This window comes from Belonocnema kinseyi, chromosome 2 (assembly GCF_010883055.1).
Source record: "Belonocnema kinseyi isolate 2016_QV_RU_SX_M_011 chromosome 2, B_treatae_v1, whole genome shotgun sequence".
Lineage (NCBI taxonomy): Eukaryota > Metazoa > Arthropoda > Insecta > Hymenoptera > Cynipidae > Belonocnema > Belonocnema kinseyi.
In genome coordinates this window covers 86855818-86872681 of record NC_046658.1, presented here as the reverse complement: position 1 = coordinate 86872681, position 16864 = coordinate 86855818, and the positions used below count along the sequence as shown (strand labels likewise).

At 28.0% G+C, this 16864-nt stretch overlaps 1 protein-coding gene across 4 annotated transcripts in view; it reads right to left on the bottom strand.

Moving 5' to 3' along the window:
- Nucleotides 1–16864, bottom strand: part of LOC117167026 (protein bric-a-brac 2-like) — a 132201-nt gene that overhangs the window by 76338 nt on the left and 38999 nt on the right. For 2 of the 4 annotated variants that reach the window (XM_033351577.1, XM_033351578.1), the window contains exon 1: nt 4079–4113. The exons of the other annotated variants lie outside the window; for them this stretch is intronic. In XM_033351577.1, coding sequence (XP_033207468.1) covers nt 4079–4113 — 35 coding nt within the window. Of the gene's footprint in view, nt 1–4078; nt 4114–16864 lie in introns of those variants that run through there. 4 annotated transcript variants of the gene reach the window in all.

Below are 16864 nucleotides of genomic sequence, written 5' to 3'. Positions count from 1 at the left end.
GGAATGAGAACCTGCATTTTTTATTGCAGTTTCAGATGCTTCCTTAAAAATATATAAGTTTTATTTGAAAATTTGTTTTTGATTCGCGACAGATGGCGCTGCTATAGATCGAATGATGGCAATGCAATTACCCCCCAGGAGGTGGGGTGAATTTTTGCATTTTCGCATTTTCATTTTTATTTCATAAGTTCCAATAGAAAATTTTATCCCCACTCTCTTTCCCTGGGTGGAATATTTTTTATTTATATTTCTCAAAAAACTAAAAATAATACGTTTGAAACAGAAAAATGAGCATGGCATCGTTTTTTTTAAATCCAAAATCATTTTTTTGTCATAAAGCATATACATATTTTTTAAACAATGTTATCTAAAATTTGGAAACTTTACGAAATTTTGCTTTCATATAAGTACTATATTAGGATAATTGTTGAAAAAAAATTATTAATCAAAGGAAAAGTGGAAAATCACCAATTTTTTGGCAATATCCTTATACTCTGAATCTGAATTCGTAAGAACTTTTAAAGTAGATTAGGAATTTTAGTGTCAGACTAATTTAGTAGTAATATTTTAGTATTTCATTAATGGAATAGTAAAAATCACAATAGTATTTTCATAAAATAGTATCTTATGGTGTTAAACACTTTTTAAGTCCCGAACCCGACCCGAAAACTCGGACTGGCCCGAAGACTGGCAATTTTATTCGTAATTTATGGTACTTTATCACAAAGTTCATAAAAGTTTCCGTAATTTTCGAAAATTTTTAAAATTAACTTCCGGCCGGGTAGTGAACCCGAAACCCGATCCGGCTCGATGGCAATCCGAATTCACTTTGTACATTACTATTACATCCAAAGTTGTTTTTATAAAAAATCACGAATCTATTTTACTAAACTGAAAGTGCGTGCTTTTGGGTTTTATCGAAAATCGTTGTGGTGTTTTTGGAAGTGAAATTATTGAAGACATTAATTTTAACGCGAATGAAACAAGGTGAATTAGCTTGCGTGTGTAAATAATTCAAATTTTGTGATTTTGAAGCAATGATTTCTAAATACGTATAATTTCCGTGGAGGTGAGAGATGACGTAGCTTATATTTACAAGTTAAACATCATTGTCTTCTTATTGCTTCATAAAATTGAAAATGTTACACAATTGCGTTCTTCGATTTAAACTTTCTTGTTTGTTACTTATCTCATTTCTATAGCCTTCTTCTCATTAATATATACAACCCTAGAAAAAGCATATATTTTCTCTAGGAAACAAGTTTTCCAATATCGAATTAGCAATTTTCTACTAATCTTCATTGGATCACTTCTCTGTAATTGAATTAGTAGAATTTCATGAGTAATTAGCGAAAGTTCAATAATTTAGATTCAGATGATACTGCGAGAACTGAGAAGATTCTAAAGCTTTTTTTAAAACTGTAATTTTTTGTTACAAGATCTACTTATTTGTAAAATAATGTTACAAAAATTAACAACAAAAAAATACTATTAAATATAAATACATAATTTTGTCTTATATTTTCTTGTAGTAAAGGAAAAAAATTAACAATAAAGTGCAAGTTTCTACAATTCAAAAATTTTTATAACTTTTTGTTAATTTTTTTTTTACTTTGTTGTAAAAATGTACAAAGTATTATAAAAAATAAATTATTTTAAATGTTTTCGATCAGGGTGTTTAACGATGTTATTTATTTTTCAAACTAATTTTATGTAAATTAAATCAGACAGGGAAAAGCATTTTAATGGAAAAAACTTATTTAAAATAGTATATAAGTTTATTTTTCCAGATATTAATATTCAATGACAGTCATCACTGTTGCATTAATAATAAAAGCGATGGATATTAATCAACTATCTCAATTGATAGAAATGCACCTAACTTCATTTCCATATCGGATCGAGAGTGGTTGGTTATCTTTCAAATAATATCAAACTTATTAAAAATCTAAAATTTTGAAGATTTCGATATAAAATTTTAAAGCTTTTTGAGTATCCTTAGATGTTTTAAGAAAATAAAATTGTTTTCTTAAGAGTTCTGAGAAAATTTTAAATGATTTTTTTTTTAATATAAAAATATTTGAAAAATATTTTAAAAAATTATAATTAATTAATGACGATTAAATAATTATTAATTTAGAGGAAATTCTAAGAATTTCAAGACATGTTTAGATGTATTAAAAACAATCCAAAATAATTAAAAACTTGAAAAGATTTTAAGACCTTTAAAGCGATATGTAGATTTTTAAGGATTTCGAACAAAAAAATTAGAAGCTTAAGGCCATGTGATAAGTGGCTTATGTGACCAGATTCCTACCTTACTGACAATTTTTCCATCTTTAACTTATTTTCACATGAAGTACCACATCGAATTGAAAATTTGGGATAATAAATAAGAAGCACTAAGAAAGGTGGGCCTGGTCCTAAAATTCAATAATTAGAAAAAAAACAAAAAACAAATTTTACAATATACATAACATAACATAATTATTATTTTCAAATGATGTAGCGCTTCGTGTGAAAATCACTTAGGAAATAAAAAAGTGCCGGTAAGGTAGTATTCTGGCCATGCGTTCCATTCACCACATTGTTCTAAAAGCATTTTTAATGGATTCAAAAGAATACAGGTTTTTAATCAAAATTCTTCGAAACACTAAAAAGGTTTTTTTAAATTAAATTTAAAAATTTAATTTTAAAACAATATTTGAAAATATTCCTAACATTTTCAAAAAGGAATCTAGAAGATTTGAAGGCAATTTTTTTAACCTGGTAAGAATTTCTAAAAAATGTAGGAAAAATTCTAGTTCCAAGGAAATAACGAAAATTTTTATTAGATCATTGTAGAATTTTTAGATGATTTCTTTTTCACAAATTTTTAAGAGAATATTTAAAAAGATTTCAAAACAGATTTTAATGTATAAATTAATCTTTCTATCCTAAAATTGATTAATATTATAAAATTTTGAAAATTTGTGTTTTCTTTATTCATTCTTCAATTTATAGTATTGAAAATCATAGCGTAGATTGAAATATTTTGAAATCTTTTTAACTTATAGTGTTCTACTGTACAATGTATAAAAGTTAAACAAAAATTATTCTTCCATTTAAAGGCTTTTAATTCCAACAGTTTGAATTAAAAAATGTTTAGAGCTTTGATTTTATACGCGTGAATTATTGAGCTATCTTTTATTGTAGTTTTGATTTCCTAAAAGAATTTACCAAAAAGTACAACTACAAGGATTGATGCAAACTCCTGTTAAAAAAAAAATCAAGAATCCAACGTTGGATTCTTGTTTTTTTTAACAGGAGTTTGCATCAATTTGTTTATTGGATCTTAAATAGGATTTTTAATTTGGATTTTAATCTAATTTAAATTTCTTAAATTTCGACTACAAGAATTTACAACTACAAGAATCTTTGTTCTTTTTCGACCTAGGATGAAAAATGTTAGGAAGATTGCAATGGCATATGTGGGGTCCAAACGATTGCTATATCATTTGAAACAAAATTCAAAATGTAACGTTTTTTACTAATTAATAACAATGATTTATGATTGTTTAGTAATATTCTTGCATTCCTGGAAACGTTAAACCAAGAACTTTTTTTGAAATATTGATCATTATATACATCTGAATTTACAATTATCACCTTTCTATATTCTAAATATTAGTCATCCTAGGTCGAAAAGAACCTGTAGATTCCTGAAGATTATTGTAGTTGTACTTTTTCGTAAATTATTTTAGGACATCAAAACTACAATAAAATACAGCACTATACAAAAAAGTACAAAATTGGTCTCAATAATAGCACAAATTTGCACATTCCGGTAATTTCGGTTGTAATTTATTGCATTTATTTGTAGATATCTGTAAAAATGGTTGTAGTGTGTTGAATTTTTTTCTATACATGTTTCAACCAGGGATTCTGATTTATTTTCCGATGCTGATAAAATAATTTGGCTCTGAGAACCAGGAAATACCCGAGATCGACTAAAACGAACACTTACACCATCGCGAAATCACACTTATCGATTATAGCGCCATCACCGAACATCGAATAATACGCGGTAAGCAAGTACCTGTAGTGTGCACCCCAGTAGGGACCAGTCTCCATAAAAGGGTCCTTCTCACCGATATATCACCAGCGGCCAGAGTATGAATAAGAAAAAGAGAGGACAAAATCGAGCAGCCTCGAGGAGCACAGGGATACTAACGATAAGAAAAAAAACCTCAGAAAAGGGGAAAAAGAAAAGAAAGCCCGGCGAGCACTAAAACTGAAGACACCAAAGATAGAGAGGAGAAAGAAGATGAAAAAAAAAATGAAAAAAAAAGAAAAAAGTAAGGAAGAGCGATGAAGGTGAGAGGCATGAAGGATCCACGTCTGAGGAGTGGCTGGAGGAAGACTGATAATCCGAGATGAGCAACTGGAGAGAGGCACTTTTGCGACGTTTTCAAAGATGTTTCCCGATCCGTTAGCAAAACGAGTGATGAATCTCTTCACACAAGTCCACGCAATATTCCAAAGTTTGTTAAAGTCGAAAAATCGAAAACTGAGAGCTTTTTTCGCGAATGATTTTTTTTGCAAGGTCCCGAACAAAGTTCGGGTGTTGGTTCGTCGACATTCACCTGTTCTGTGAATCGTATTTTATCAGTCTCTATCTATGTGACTTTATACGGCTCATTCTTCTTATCTGTCTGTAGGCACACGGACTTTTATCAGCTGCTTAGACATGAGACGATAACGAAAACTCTCTAAGCTCACCTCGTTTCGCGTACCTCTTCCTTTCTCTCGTTCCCTTGATTGTATTCTATCTCTTTCTTTCTTCTTCCTTATCTTCAATGCCTTTGGATGTTTCTTTATCTCTTTTGTATCTCTCTCTTTCTCTCTCGTTTTTATCTTCTTTCACCTCTTTTATAGCCTCTTCTTTTATCTTTTCCTTTTATTTCTTTCCTGTATACCTCCCACGCTTTATCTCTTCACATTCCATCTCAGTTTCGTAATTCGTATTTCGAGTTGCGTTTAAGAGTTTCCTTTTCCCTGTTTTCAACATTTTTGCGATTTTTGCCTTCTCTTTTCATCTCTTCTCGTCTTAATTAAAGAGCTTCTTTCTTTTTCCTTGCAAATTTTATTTTCTCGTATTTTTTGGCTTGATGCAGCGATCTCGTTGCATTCACCTGCTCGCTTCGTGTCCTACTCACACCCGATGTTCACACACCTGGTGTATCGACCAATCACAGACTTCACAGCCCCAAATTCTTTTAACATAGGGGAAACAGGTTGTTTTTAACGAAAATAGGGGAACAAATTCTTTTTAATACTATGATTGGACATATAGGTACCACATATGAACTTAAGTCGAAATACACTGCATTTTCAACAAAATATTGAACTTACAACAAAAAAGATTTATTTTCTGCCAAAAGTGATCAATTTTCAACGAAACAGCTTAATTATCAAGCTTAAGAGTTAACATCTTTTAGAAAATACTTTTCTTTTAAACACGAAAATAATCATTTTCAACAATAAAGTTAATATTCACCAAGAAAAATGATTTACACCCAAATAGTAGAATTCTCAAATGAAAACGATTAAACATAAATCAAAAACACTTCGCATTTTCAATCAAATAGGCGAATCTGCAACCCAAAAATAATTTTTAAAAGACAGCCGCATCTTTAACCAAGTAAGATGAACTTTTCTACAAAAAAGGTGAATGTTTAATCCAAGAAGACGAATTTTTAACAAAACAGTTCCATTTTTAACCAAGAAATACAATTTTCTACTAAATAGTTCAAATTTCAATCAAAAAGTGAACGGTTATAGATTTTCAGTTGAAAGAAAAGAGTTTTTTTTTACAAAACAGTGGAATTTTCTAATCAAAAATATGAATTTTAAATCCAAGATTAAGTTTTGAATAAATAAGTTAAATTTTCAACTAACAACAACCCATTTTCAACCAAAAGTGGAATAGTTGAAGATTCAGTCGAAAGAAAAGAATTTTCAGCAAAATACCGAAATTATCAAACGAAAGAGATGAATTCTCTACAAAATAGTGAAAATTATCGAAGTTGAAAAAAGGTAAATCTCAACCAAGGAAGTAGATGTATAACAAAGTAGTTCAACTTTCAACCATGGAATTTTTTTAAAAAGGGAGAAAGAGGGAAATAGGAGAAATAGTGCGAAGTCTGCAATCAGGATTAGAGGAATCAGTACAATAATCTTGAATTTTCAAAGTATTTTTAAAAATAAATGAATTTGAACTTCATGAGAAAATTCATTTAGTGAGAAATGCCGCTCAAATTCGTAATTTCTTCATAAATGCTGCAATGCTCAATGCAGATGTCATATTCACTGGAAAGTGGCGCCATCTATGCCAGTTAATTTTTGCTGCAGAGGAGCGGATTTCCGGATCATAAGGAACTTATGCGGATAAAATGGTTCTTCTTCAACCTGTTAGTGACTAAAATTGTAATGCCTCGTTCTAAATTCCAAAAAGCTTTGTGGAATTAAAAAAAATTAAAAGTGTTTACAATAATACTAGTTCTTCATAAAATTTAAAAATATACATTTTTTAATAAGAAATCTACAAAACGACGAGCTGTCATGAAAGTAGAATTTTCGACCAAAAAAGATGACTTTTTACAAAATTTCTAATCATGTAGTTAAATTTTCAACCCAAAAAGATTCATTTTCTAACAAAAAAAAGACGAATTCGTTACAAAATCGTTGAATTCTTAACCCGTAAATATTAATTTTTAACAAAAACGATGAATTATCAATAAAATAGTTTAATTTTCAAACAAAGAGATTAATTTTAAATTAAATTGAGAAAACTTCAACAAAAACAATTGAATTTTTAAGAAAGTAGAAGACGAATCTTTTTGTAAAACATTTGAATTCTCAAATAAAAACAGTTAATTTTCTATGAAAATGACGAATTTTTAACTAAAAAAAATATCAATTTTCAAAGAAAAATGGGAGAGTTACATTTTCAGCTAAAAAAATTGTATTAAAAAAAACTTTCAACCAAAGAGATGAATTTTCAACTAAAATTATAAATCTTGAATCAACAAAAGATTTTTTGACAAAGTGGTTCAACAGTCAACTAATTAATTAAATTTTCAACCACAAAATATAAGTTCTCAACGAATAGTGTAAAAATAGATATCTCAACCAAACAAAACTTGCAGTTTTTAATAAAAACAGTTGAATTCTACAAAAGAAATGTATTTTACAACAAAATATTTGAATCTTCAAGCAAAGAATATTTATTATCTACAAAATAGATGCAGTTAAAACCAAAATAAATGAAAAGTTTACTAAAAATATGAATTTATAAATCATAAAGACAATTTAAAAAAATTGTTAAATTTTGTACCAAATAGACGACATTTCAACAAATCAGTTGATTTTTAAACCAAAAAGAATGTATTTGTAAACTAAATTGTGGAATTTTAAACCAAATATTAACATTTTCAACTAAGATCAATTAATCAAGTAATCAGTTAATGATAATAATATTATATCAGAATGACTGCAAATCATTTTCAATATTTCCTTATTTCTCCCTAAACAATATGTTATTTTTCTTGATTATTAATATTCAAAGAAGATAATATTATCTTGCAACACTTTCAATATAAAATCTTTTATAAACGGAATAAAACAGTTTCAAATTACAATTTATTAACCTTGACAGTTATTTAAATTATTCCATATAAAAATTCTCTGATTTCCGCAAGATTTTTTCAAAATCCATGACTTTTCCTGACCAATAAAATTCCCCGACCTCTCCCTGATTTTCAGGTTTTCCCTGAACTACGGCAAAATCGATTTTTTATCATTAAATAAATAATCAGTAAAAGAAAATTTTATTATAGAAAGCTTTCTCCTAATCTAATGATATAAGATACCCGCTGGAGGTAAAAATTCATCTAATCTCCTTGTTCCACTTTCAGAAATCGTAAAACAGACTACAGAAGCATTAATAAATCCGCATAGAACTGCGCCAAAGTTCCAGAGGATGAAAATTCGCGATCTTTGATTTTGATTTACGCGTATATTATGCAAGTATGTCATTGGATGTAATTGTAATTTCTACTCTGTCTTTAATCAAGTATGCTCAGAAGTTACATGATTCGCATGGTATCTTACATAAATAGGTTTATGTCACTTTATGCTTGATTGTCAGATAAAATGAGTTAATGAGAGCGAACTAATACCTTGTTGGCTACAGTGGGGAACAGATCTTTTGAACTGTTTCCAGACTTCACAGCCAAAAATAATATCAAAAGAGGGAAAATAGGGTGATTTTTCAGAAAAATGAGAGAATAAATTATATATAGAGTAAAGTATAAGGGTCTTAATATGGGATTATCATTCAGTTTGCGTATTTTTGTGATCTACGAGATATGCTGACTTTGTGAAGCTCTTCACCTGAGTTGATTGCTGGCTTTAAAATGTATTGTTTTCAGCATGACGTTGATCCTCTTTTGCAGACAAATGCTTTATCGCTGATTTTTTCATTACTAGTTTTGCGCTTTGGATTAAAATTAGTTTTTTTTTTATTGAAACTAACTTCATATAGTTCAGTTTTTCAGACGAATATGCAAAACCATAAGACAATTTGAAGCCAACTCCTAAAATTTAATATGGGTACTAGATCAAATTTAATTTGAAACTCTTTAAGTTTCTAACATTTACAGTAAAAAAAATTGCTTTTCTAACAAACTAGATGAATTTTTATTCAAATAGTTCAATTATTACCTAAAATAATGATTTCCAACTAAGAAGATTAATTTTCTTAAAAAAAAGTGAAATTTTCAACAAAACGCCGGAATTTTCGACGGAATAGTCGAATTTACAGCAGAAAAAGATTATTTTTCAGCCAAATATCGAATAGTTAAGCTGCAAGCTTAAAAAATTAATTTTCAACCAAAAAAGGAGCAAGCTTTCAACAAACATGATGAATCTTGGATTTGATAGTTACATTTTCACTTTAAAAAACGAAATACTAATTAAAGAGATGATTTTTAAATTAAAATGATGAATCTTCCACAAAAATTTTTTTTAACAAAGCGGTTCAAAATTAAAAACAGTAAATCTTCTAGCAAATAGTTGAATCCTCAAACAAAATATATGAAATTTCTACCAGAAGAGTTAAATTTCCAACCAAGAAATTTTTGCAGGCAAGAAGGGAACAAATTTGTCACCAAATTGTTAATCTTAAACGCAAAGTTACGAATTTTCAACAAAGCATTACAATTTTTAATAAAAAAGGATAACATTTTGAGAAAATTGTTGCATTTTAATCAAAATAAATATTCAACAACATAGTAGAATTTTTAACCAAAAAATATTCGAAAAAAGATGAAACCTCAACCAAAAATACAACAGAGGACCATTCAACCAAAAAGAATTAGCTCAATAAAAAATAGTTGGATTTTCTTGTTGGGTTCTATTAATTCAGTTCAAATTTGAATTAACCCTCTACCGCCCTTAAAACTTCCTTTTTTTCTAAATTATGAGATATTTAGGCATATTATTCCTATGGCGGAGTGTATACAAAACTAAAATTCTAGCTGATTACCGTCCTGACTTTCATTTAACTCCTTGCGTTAAAAATTTCTGTTCGTCTCAAAGTTATATTTAAAAAAACTCAAGTCTTCCAAACGTTACATATATGTCACTGTGAGCGGTAGAGGGTTAAAAAATTAGAAAAAAGGAAAAATGAACTAAACATAATAGTTTAAATTTGAATTGAAGTTCATTTTTAATAATATCCAAATATTATGTTAGAGAAATAAAAAATCCTGAACTGGAGCTAAATGTCACTCGATATTACATAATATGATACTTATTAATAACATATTTATCATTTTAAAAGTTTCTACGATTTCAATTAAAAATTTAAAATAATTTAAAAATAATTGGCTTGAAATTTCTTAATTTTCGGAGAGTTCTAATTTCAAACATAACAAACCTTTTATTTTAAATTTGAATATGAAAAGTGTCAGGACAATTTTACTATTGAATATTTCAAAATTATAAATTTTTATAATGAAAGCCTGGATAATCGATTTTATATTTAATACTTTTAGATTCAAATATTCTAAATTGTTTTGTGTAAATTTTTTAAAGTTTTAAGTTTTATAATTGTAGATTTAAATATTCTAAATCGTTTGAGCTCAATTTCAAACGTAAGAAATTGTTTGGTTTAAAAGTTTTTTCGAATTCACAGAATATCAAATTGAAAAACTTGACATTTGCATACTTTACAGTATAAAGGATTAGTAATTAAACAAGTTTAAATTAAATGTCACCAGAATAATTTCATTGCAATGACGAATTTTTTTTTTGAAAATGTTCAAAAATATTAAACATTTCAAACTCAACTTTTAAAAAATTCCGAATCAAAAGAATTAAAATGTTGACAATGTTAAAAAGTTTAATCATAACGATATTGTTTTGTATTATTCTATTCAATTTTTCATTTTCAATGCAAAAACAATTCAATTTTTAGTTGATGATTTAAAAAATGAATAATTTAAAATTAAAAATTATTATAATTAAATTTTTAGTTAAAGAAATTAATTTTAAAAAAAGGAAGTTGAATCTGCAACCAAGAAAGATTTTAGTGGAATTTTCAACCCAGAAAAAAAATTTTCTTATTTTGGTTCTATTAATACAGTTCTAATTTAAGTGAAATAACGAGAAAAGGGGAAAGTTTCTTGAAAACGGGAGAAAGAAAGCAATTGTTCAAAAAAGGGGGAAAGATAGGATTAGGGGCGAGAGTGTAAATAATTGTTAAGTAATTACCAGTTCTATTAACCTGGCAGAAATTTTATGAACAACTTCATTGACTTTTTTATTTGCTGATTACAACTGTAGCTTCACCTTTTCAACTTAAGTGAATAGGCAATCGTAAAAGTCACTATGTATTTATTTCGTAATAATTTAAATAGATTAAGTATTATCGCTAGCAACTAACTATAAGAGGAAAATCTTGTATTCTAAATTTAGAACGCAAAATTAGAAATATCTTCAAGTGCATGCATCGATAATCCTTTTAAAAAATATAAAAAAGGTAGATAAAAATAGTTCTCTTTGAAATAAATAAGCCTTAACTCCTTGTGTGATCGATTTTACCGTTATGCTTAATCGAATCTATCGATACGCTTTCTCGACTATCAACAAAGAGTATCACTTTAATTCAACGAGGGTTTCAGAGTCGTGAGAGGTCCAGAATAAGAACAATGGAATCTGATGTCATGATTTTTCATTCTTTCGAACTGACTTGCTTTTATCATTTCCGCAAAAGTAGTTCTTCATTCTTCTCTATCCCAAACCAATATTCTCTTCAAAATTAGCAGAAATGTTAATAAAGCATTTAATAGCATTGTGTCTGACTGCTAAATTAGTAATTTTATCACCTTCTACTAAATGAAATGGTAAGATTTATGTAACTAAATGAATCATTAAGGGTATTCTAGTAATGTGATTAGTAATTCTGGATTTGAGTTTCAATTAAGACTGTTTAATGTGTTCTCAATTTATATTCTAAGTTTATATTTTTATATTAATAATAATTGCGTATAAATAATATAATATTCAAATGGTATAGAGATTTTCTATTTTCAAAAAAACACAGCAGTTCTTTTTAAAGTATAATTGATGATGATAAAAAAAACATTTCAGGAAACAAAAACAGCGTGAATAATAATTGAAAAAAATTTCTCATTACAATTTTAATAATTTGTAACAAGTAAAAAATTTGTTTACTCATAAGATCATTGTATAACTAATAGATTATGGAATTTAAGAGACAATAAAATATTTTTTAAAAAAGTGACACTAACATGGGTGTTTGAAAGAAAATAAGAAAAGAATTTTTTTCAATTCGTTATATAAGCAATTAAAGAAAAAGTTTTAAAAATCAATAATATACAATTGTTCCTTTTTTTTCTTACATTTCTTTCTTCTTTCAATAACAATATTCCACTATACTGTTTTTTTGGCCATTTATATTCTTACTACAGTCTAAATGTTTTCATCAAATGCTCTTCGCTGAAAATTTTTTTATAGAATATTTGAATTATTTAACCATAATGTGTTTGATAATTTCGGATATTTAATGCAGTATGATTTTGAAAGGCATTTGTTTACATTTACGTTTTGTATCAAATGTACGTCACTATACAAAACTATAAGAGAAAACATGTTGTAACTGTAATTTTATTTAACAATTTGTATTCTTACGACAGTGTAAATGTTTTCATCAACTGTTCGTCGATAAAAAAATTGTTTGTAAAGAATATTTGAATCCACAATATTTTTTAATAATCTCGTATTTTTAGTACAGTCTGATATTGAGTGAAAACATTTTACTTTCACAGATTTAATATCTAATGATAACAAGCAATTAAAAAAATTTTTAATAAAAAATTATCATTCACCCTAGGGTGCCTATTTTTGCTAAATTAAAAAATAATATTCCGAGGTTGTTATGGAGGGTTTACGCCGAAAATTCGATTTTTTAGATTTTCAAAAATTATTTTTAAGAAAAAATTGAAAAAGATTCAAAAATAATTTAGAATATTATAGAGAATAAAGACATTTTCTTTATAATTCTAGAGAAATTATGTTTATATAACCTTAAAAACAAATAAACTTAAAAAATAAATAGTTACTCGAAAATTTCATTTTGCAATTAAAATGATTTTTCTCAATAATTTATAATTTAGTAAAAACATTCTTTTGTTTCTGGGCTGAAAAATCGTTTTTGATACAAAATTCAACCATTTTGTTCAAATTCGTCTTTTTTAGTTAAATTTCAAGTTTTTCTAGTAAAATAATAATCTTTTTGGTAAAATATCATCTATTAAACTTTTCGTTCAAACTTAATCCTTTTTGCTCGAAAATTAAACTTTTTATAGCAATCTTTATTTGAAATTTATGAAGTTTATCAAAATCTTTTTCAATTTTCTAAAGAATCTTCGGAAAATATATTAATAAATCCATAAAAACAAATAAGAAAATAAATGGATATACGAAATTTTAATTTTGTATTAAAAATTTTTCTCTCCGAAAAAAAAACGAAAAGTCACACGCGCTTGTGGCGTGCGATTAAGCTAGTAAATATAAAAATGAGGTATCACAGAATTTCCTTGAACAAAAATTTAATTTTTTGATTTTTTTTCAAAATTTGTAAGCAATATTTACTAAAAGTTTTATAATAAAAAATGCGGATGAATTTGACCTCTTACAATCTCAACTTTATCATGAAATCGTGACTTAACCATTTTTTTCATAGCCAAAAAAATCACATAGCACCCTGAAAAGGAATGTGTACTAGATGGGATGATTAAAATTGTAGAAATGAAAATTTAAAACTCTAAATGTCACATTTTCGGCACAAAAACCTCTAAATATTTTTTTTAAAGCATAAAAACAATAAAGGGTCATTTTCTCACAAAAAAATAAATTTCCAATTCACAGCTTTTTTAACATATTCTTTTCGTTTGGAATGCATCTAAAGAGGAGAGGGTCTTTCGCAATATGTAAAAAAATATTTCTGAATGAAAAACAAAATCTACAGCGCATAGACTAGGATCAAGGTTACAGTTATATATTGCATTAATGATCATTCCATATTCTTTCTTGCTTGGTTTGTCAGACGGAAGGACGTTCTCTTCCATCTTTCTTTCATTCTTTCTTCCTTTCAGAGTGGTTTCAGAATTTCCGAGTGAACCTCGCTCTATCCGTCAGTGTTCCGCCCTTCTACGATTCATCTCAATTTTTCTTTGGGTTTTTTCAATTCCTCCCTCTCCCTCTATCTCGTTTCTTTCACCATGAGTCGGTCTTCAAGCTCGTTCACCGTTTGCGTCTTCCTTTATCTCGCTCTCGCCGTATATTTCTTTTTCCCCATCTCTCGTTCTAGAATCTAGATCTATCTAGACTAGAGACTAGCTCGCCCACCCTACAAACCACTGCCTGCATCCCTCTTTGTCTTTGTCATTCTCTTTTCAGCTCCCTCCTTCTTTTTCTCTCCCTTAGTTTCATTTACTCTTACTGGTACCTACGTCCCTCCCACGTTGCCGAAGACGCTATTTTCTCTTGGCCCCTTTTCTTCATGGTCTCTCCCTCCACTTACTTTCTCTATCTATCTCTCTCCAACTCCCTTCAGAGTTCAGTTTCACCCTCTCGTCCCTCCCTCATACTTCCTTCTTACCCTCGCCTTTTACGTTTTTCCGACGTTATCGACGTTCCTCGCTTGTCGGGGGTTTCTTTTCGTAGCTCGTCCTGAGCCAACCCTGGGGCTTCTAGGTTTTCTTACTAGGGGTTGCAACGGAAGTTGAGCTTCCACTACTTTTGCAACACACACACAAGCCCTGGAGAAAAAATAAGGAAACCTTTTCAAATTATCCTACTATCATTAAAAACTTCAGTCTTCTTTCCTTTAATTTTTAAAAATATCCTCACACTATAAAAAACAAGAGATCTATTTTTTTCGGTATCATTTTTTGGGTCTCATTAATGTAAAGCAAATGACTCTGGTACCCCACCAGTGGTTTTATTTTACCACCACTCGCGACGATTTAATATCTATGGATTGCTGTCCCACATTTTAAAAGCTATATCATAAATGGTGTAATCCATTTTTCTCAGTGCACAAAGTAGAAGTTTACTCGACAGGAAAAGATAAGCATCTCAGATAAAAAAATTATTTTGATACAAACTTTAAAAACAAAATTTCTAACAAAGTTATCTTGTGTAACAGAGTTTTGTACAAAAAGTCTTACAATGAGAAAAGTATGTTTTCAAAACAGGATGACTTTGTTAAAATAATTTTTATATTTAACTTCCAGCACTCTAAAAAGTTTCTATATTTAGTAAAAAAAATGAATAATTTTTCCAATTGTTTTCAACAACTTTTATGAGAGGTAACAGTGTATGTAGTTTAACAACAGTATAGAAATTATAACATAGATTTAGTTTAAAACACTTTCTAAAAAATCTGAAAAATTTAGAAGTATATGAACTTTTTCGATGTGGCCAAAAATCGAATTGACAAACAGAAACACAATTATCCATAATTTAAATAATTAATTTTTTTATTTCGGTAGCTGATTTTTTGTTAACAAATGAATATAAGGAAAAAATTAAAACTGAACGAATTCTGTGAATTCTCTTGCCGTCCGCTGCTGCCATTTAGAACTCTATTTGACCCCGTAAACGGGACAGGAGCCAGATTTTTTTTCATATTTACGTGAAACCAAATAAACTTTAATTGCATGTTTTTAATTTTTAATCTGAACGCAAAGAAATATTATTTTTTTTCTTATCCCTTAATATAATTTCTCATACAAATCAAGACATTGTTAATACAAAATTTTATATATTTATTTTTTTAAATGTTTCCACAAAAATTATAATTCAACGATTGCGGTACAGAACTAGATAATTAACCTTGTTATCGAAAATACGTCTATTGCATAAAAAATCTTAAAATAAAATACACAGCAATATATTTTTTGCAATATTTTAGCTTTGATATTTCTCATATCAAAACAGAATCTTTTTTTCATCAAACCTTTTTCATTCTTACTTAACATCTCCATATCTCTGGAGCAAGTTTTTATTTTTTTCAGAAACTTAAACATTCGTTTTTAATTGCTAACTAAAGGCTATTTAGAAAACCAATGAAATTTTTATCTTAAAATTATCTTTCGATTTTATCGGGATTAGCCAACTTTTCAACATCAAACTTTATTTAGCTGCATTTAAAAACACAATATTTTGAAAGCATGTTTTTATATTATTTTATAACTTAACATCACTTTGAGATACACAACTTCGAAGTTCATTTCCTCGAGCCTAGATAAATCTTCTGCATTACACGTTTTCGGTCTCAATTCAAAAACACTTAGGCTCGGCAGTGGGCATTTGTTTGATCCTTAAATAGTGATTTTGATTTTGCAGAATGTTTTCTCGCTCTTTAAAAAAATTCCCATTATGTTAGTTATCTAGTCATGTACTGCTACCCTTCAATTAAAAAAAAAAACATGACCTATTTTGTTTGCAACAATTTTTAAATAGTCAGAAAAAATTTAGACGTATCTGGATTTTATCGTTGTAACCAAAAATTCATTTGAAAATTGCAAAGAAAAACACAATTAGAAATAATTTAAGAAATTAATTTTTCATTTTGGGAGCTTAATTTGTTAACTATTGAATACAAGGAAAAAATGAGAATTGAACAGTATTAATACGAAAGTAGTTATAAATTTCGTTAAAGAGTATCTACTGGAATTTTGTGAGTTTTGTGCCATGCGGTGCTGCCATCTAGAACTCTTTTTGACTCCGTAAACCTCACTCAAACCGCGCGATTCCTTTTCATATTTACGCGAAACTTTAGTTCTAAGTTTTTAATTTTAAATCCGAGCTCAAAGATATATTATTTCTTTTTTCATCCCTATATATTTTTTTTCGCCCAAAGCAAGATAAAGAGAAATATTTAGATGTTCGTTAATGTATCTTTTTTCGAATCACTAAAATTATTTGATTAAAAATTAAACATGTGAATTACAGCGATTATTCATTTATATATATATTTTTACATTTAAGTTTCCACATAAATTATCATTCAAAAGCTACGCTCTATTTTTTCGCAATACTCTCTAAATAATCTGAAAAATGTAGATTTTTTCGTTGTGACCAAAAATCGAATTGAGAATTTCAAACAATAAAACAATTAGACATAACTTAGCAAATTAATTTTTCATTTTGGGAGCTTAATTTGTTAACTATTGAATATAAGAGAAAAAAATAATGAACAGTATCAATAGAAAAGTAGTTAACAATT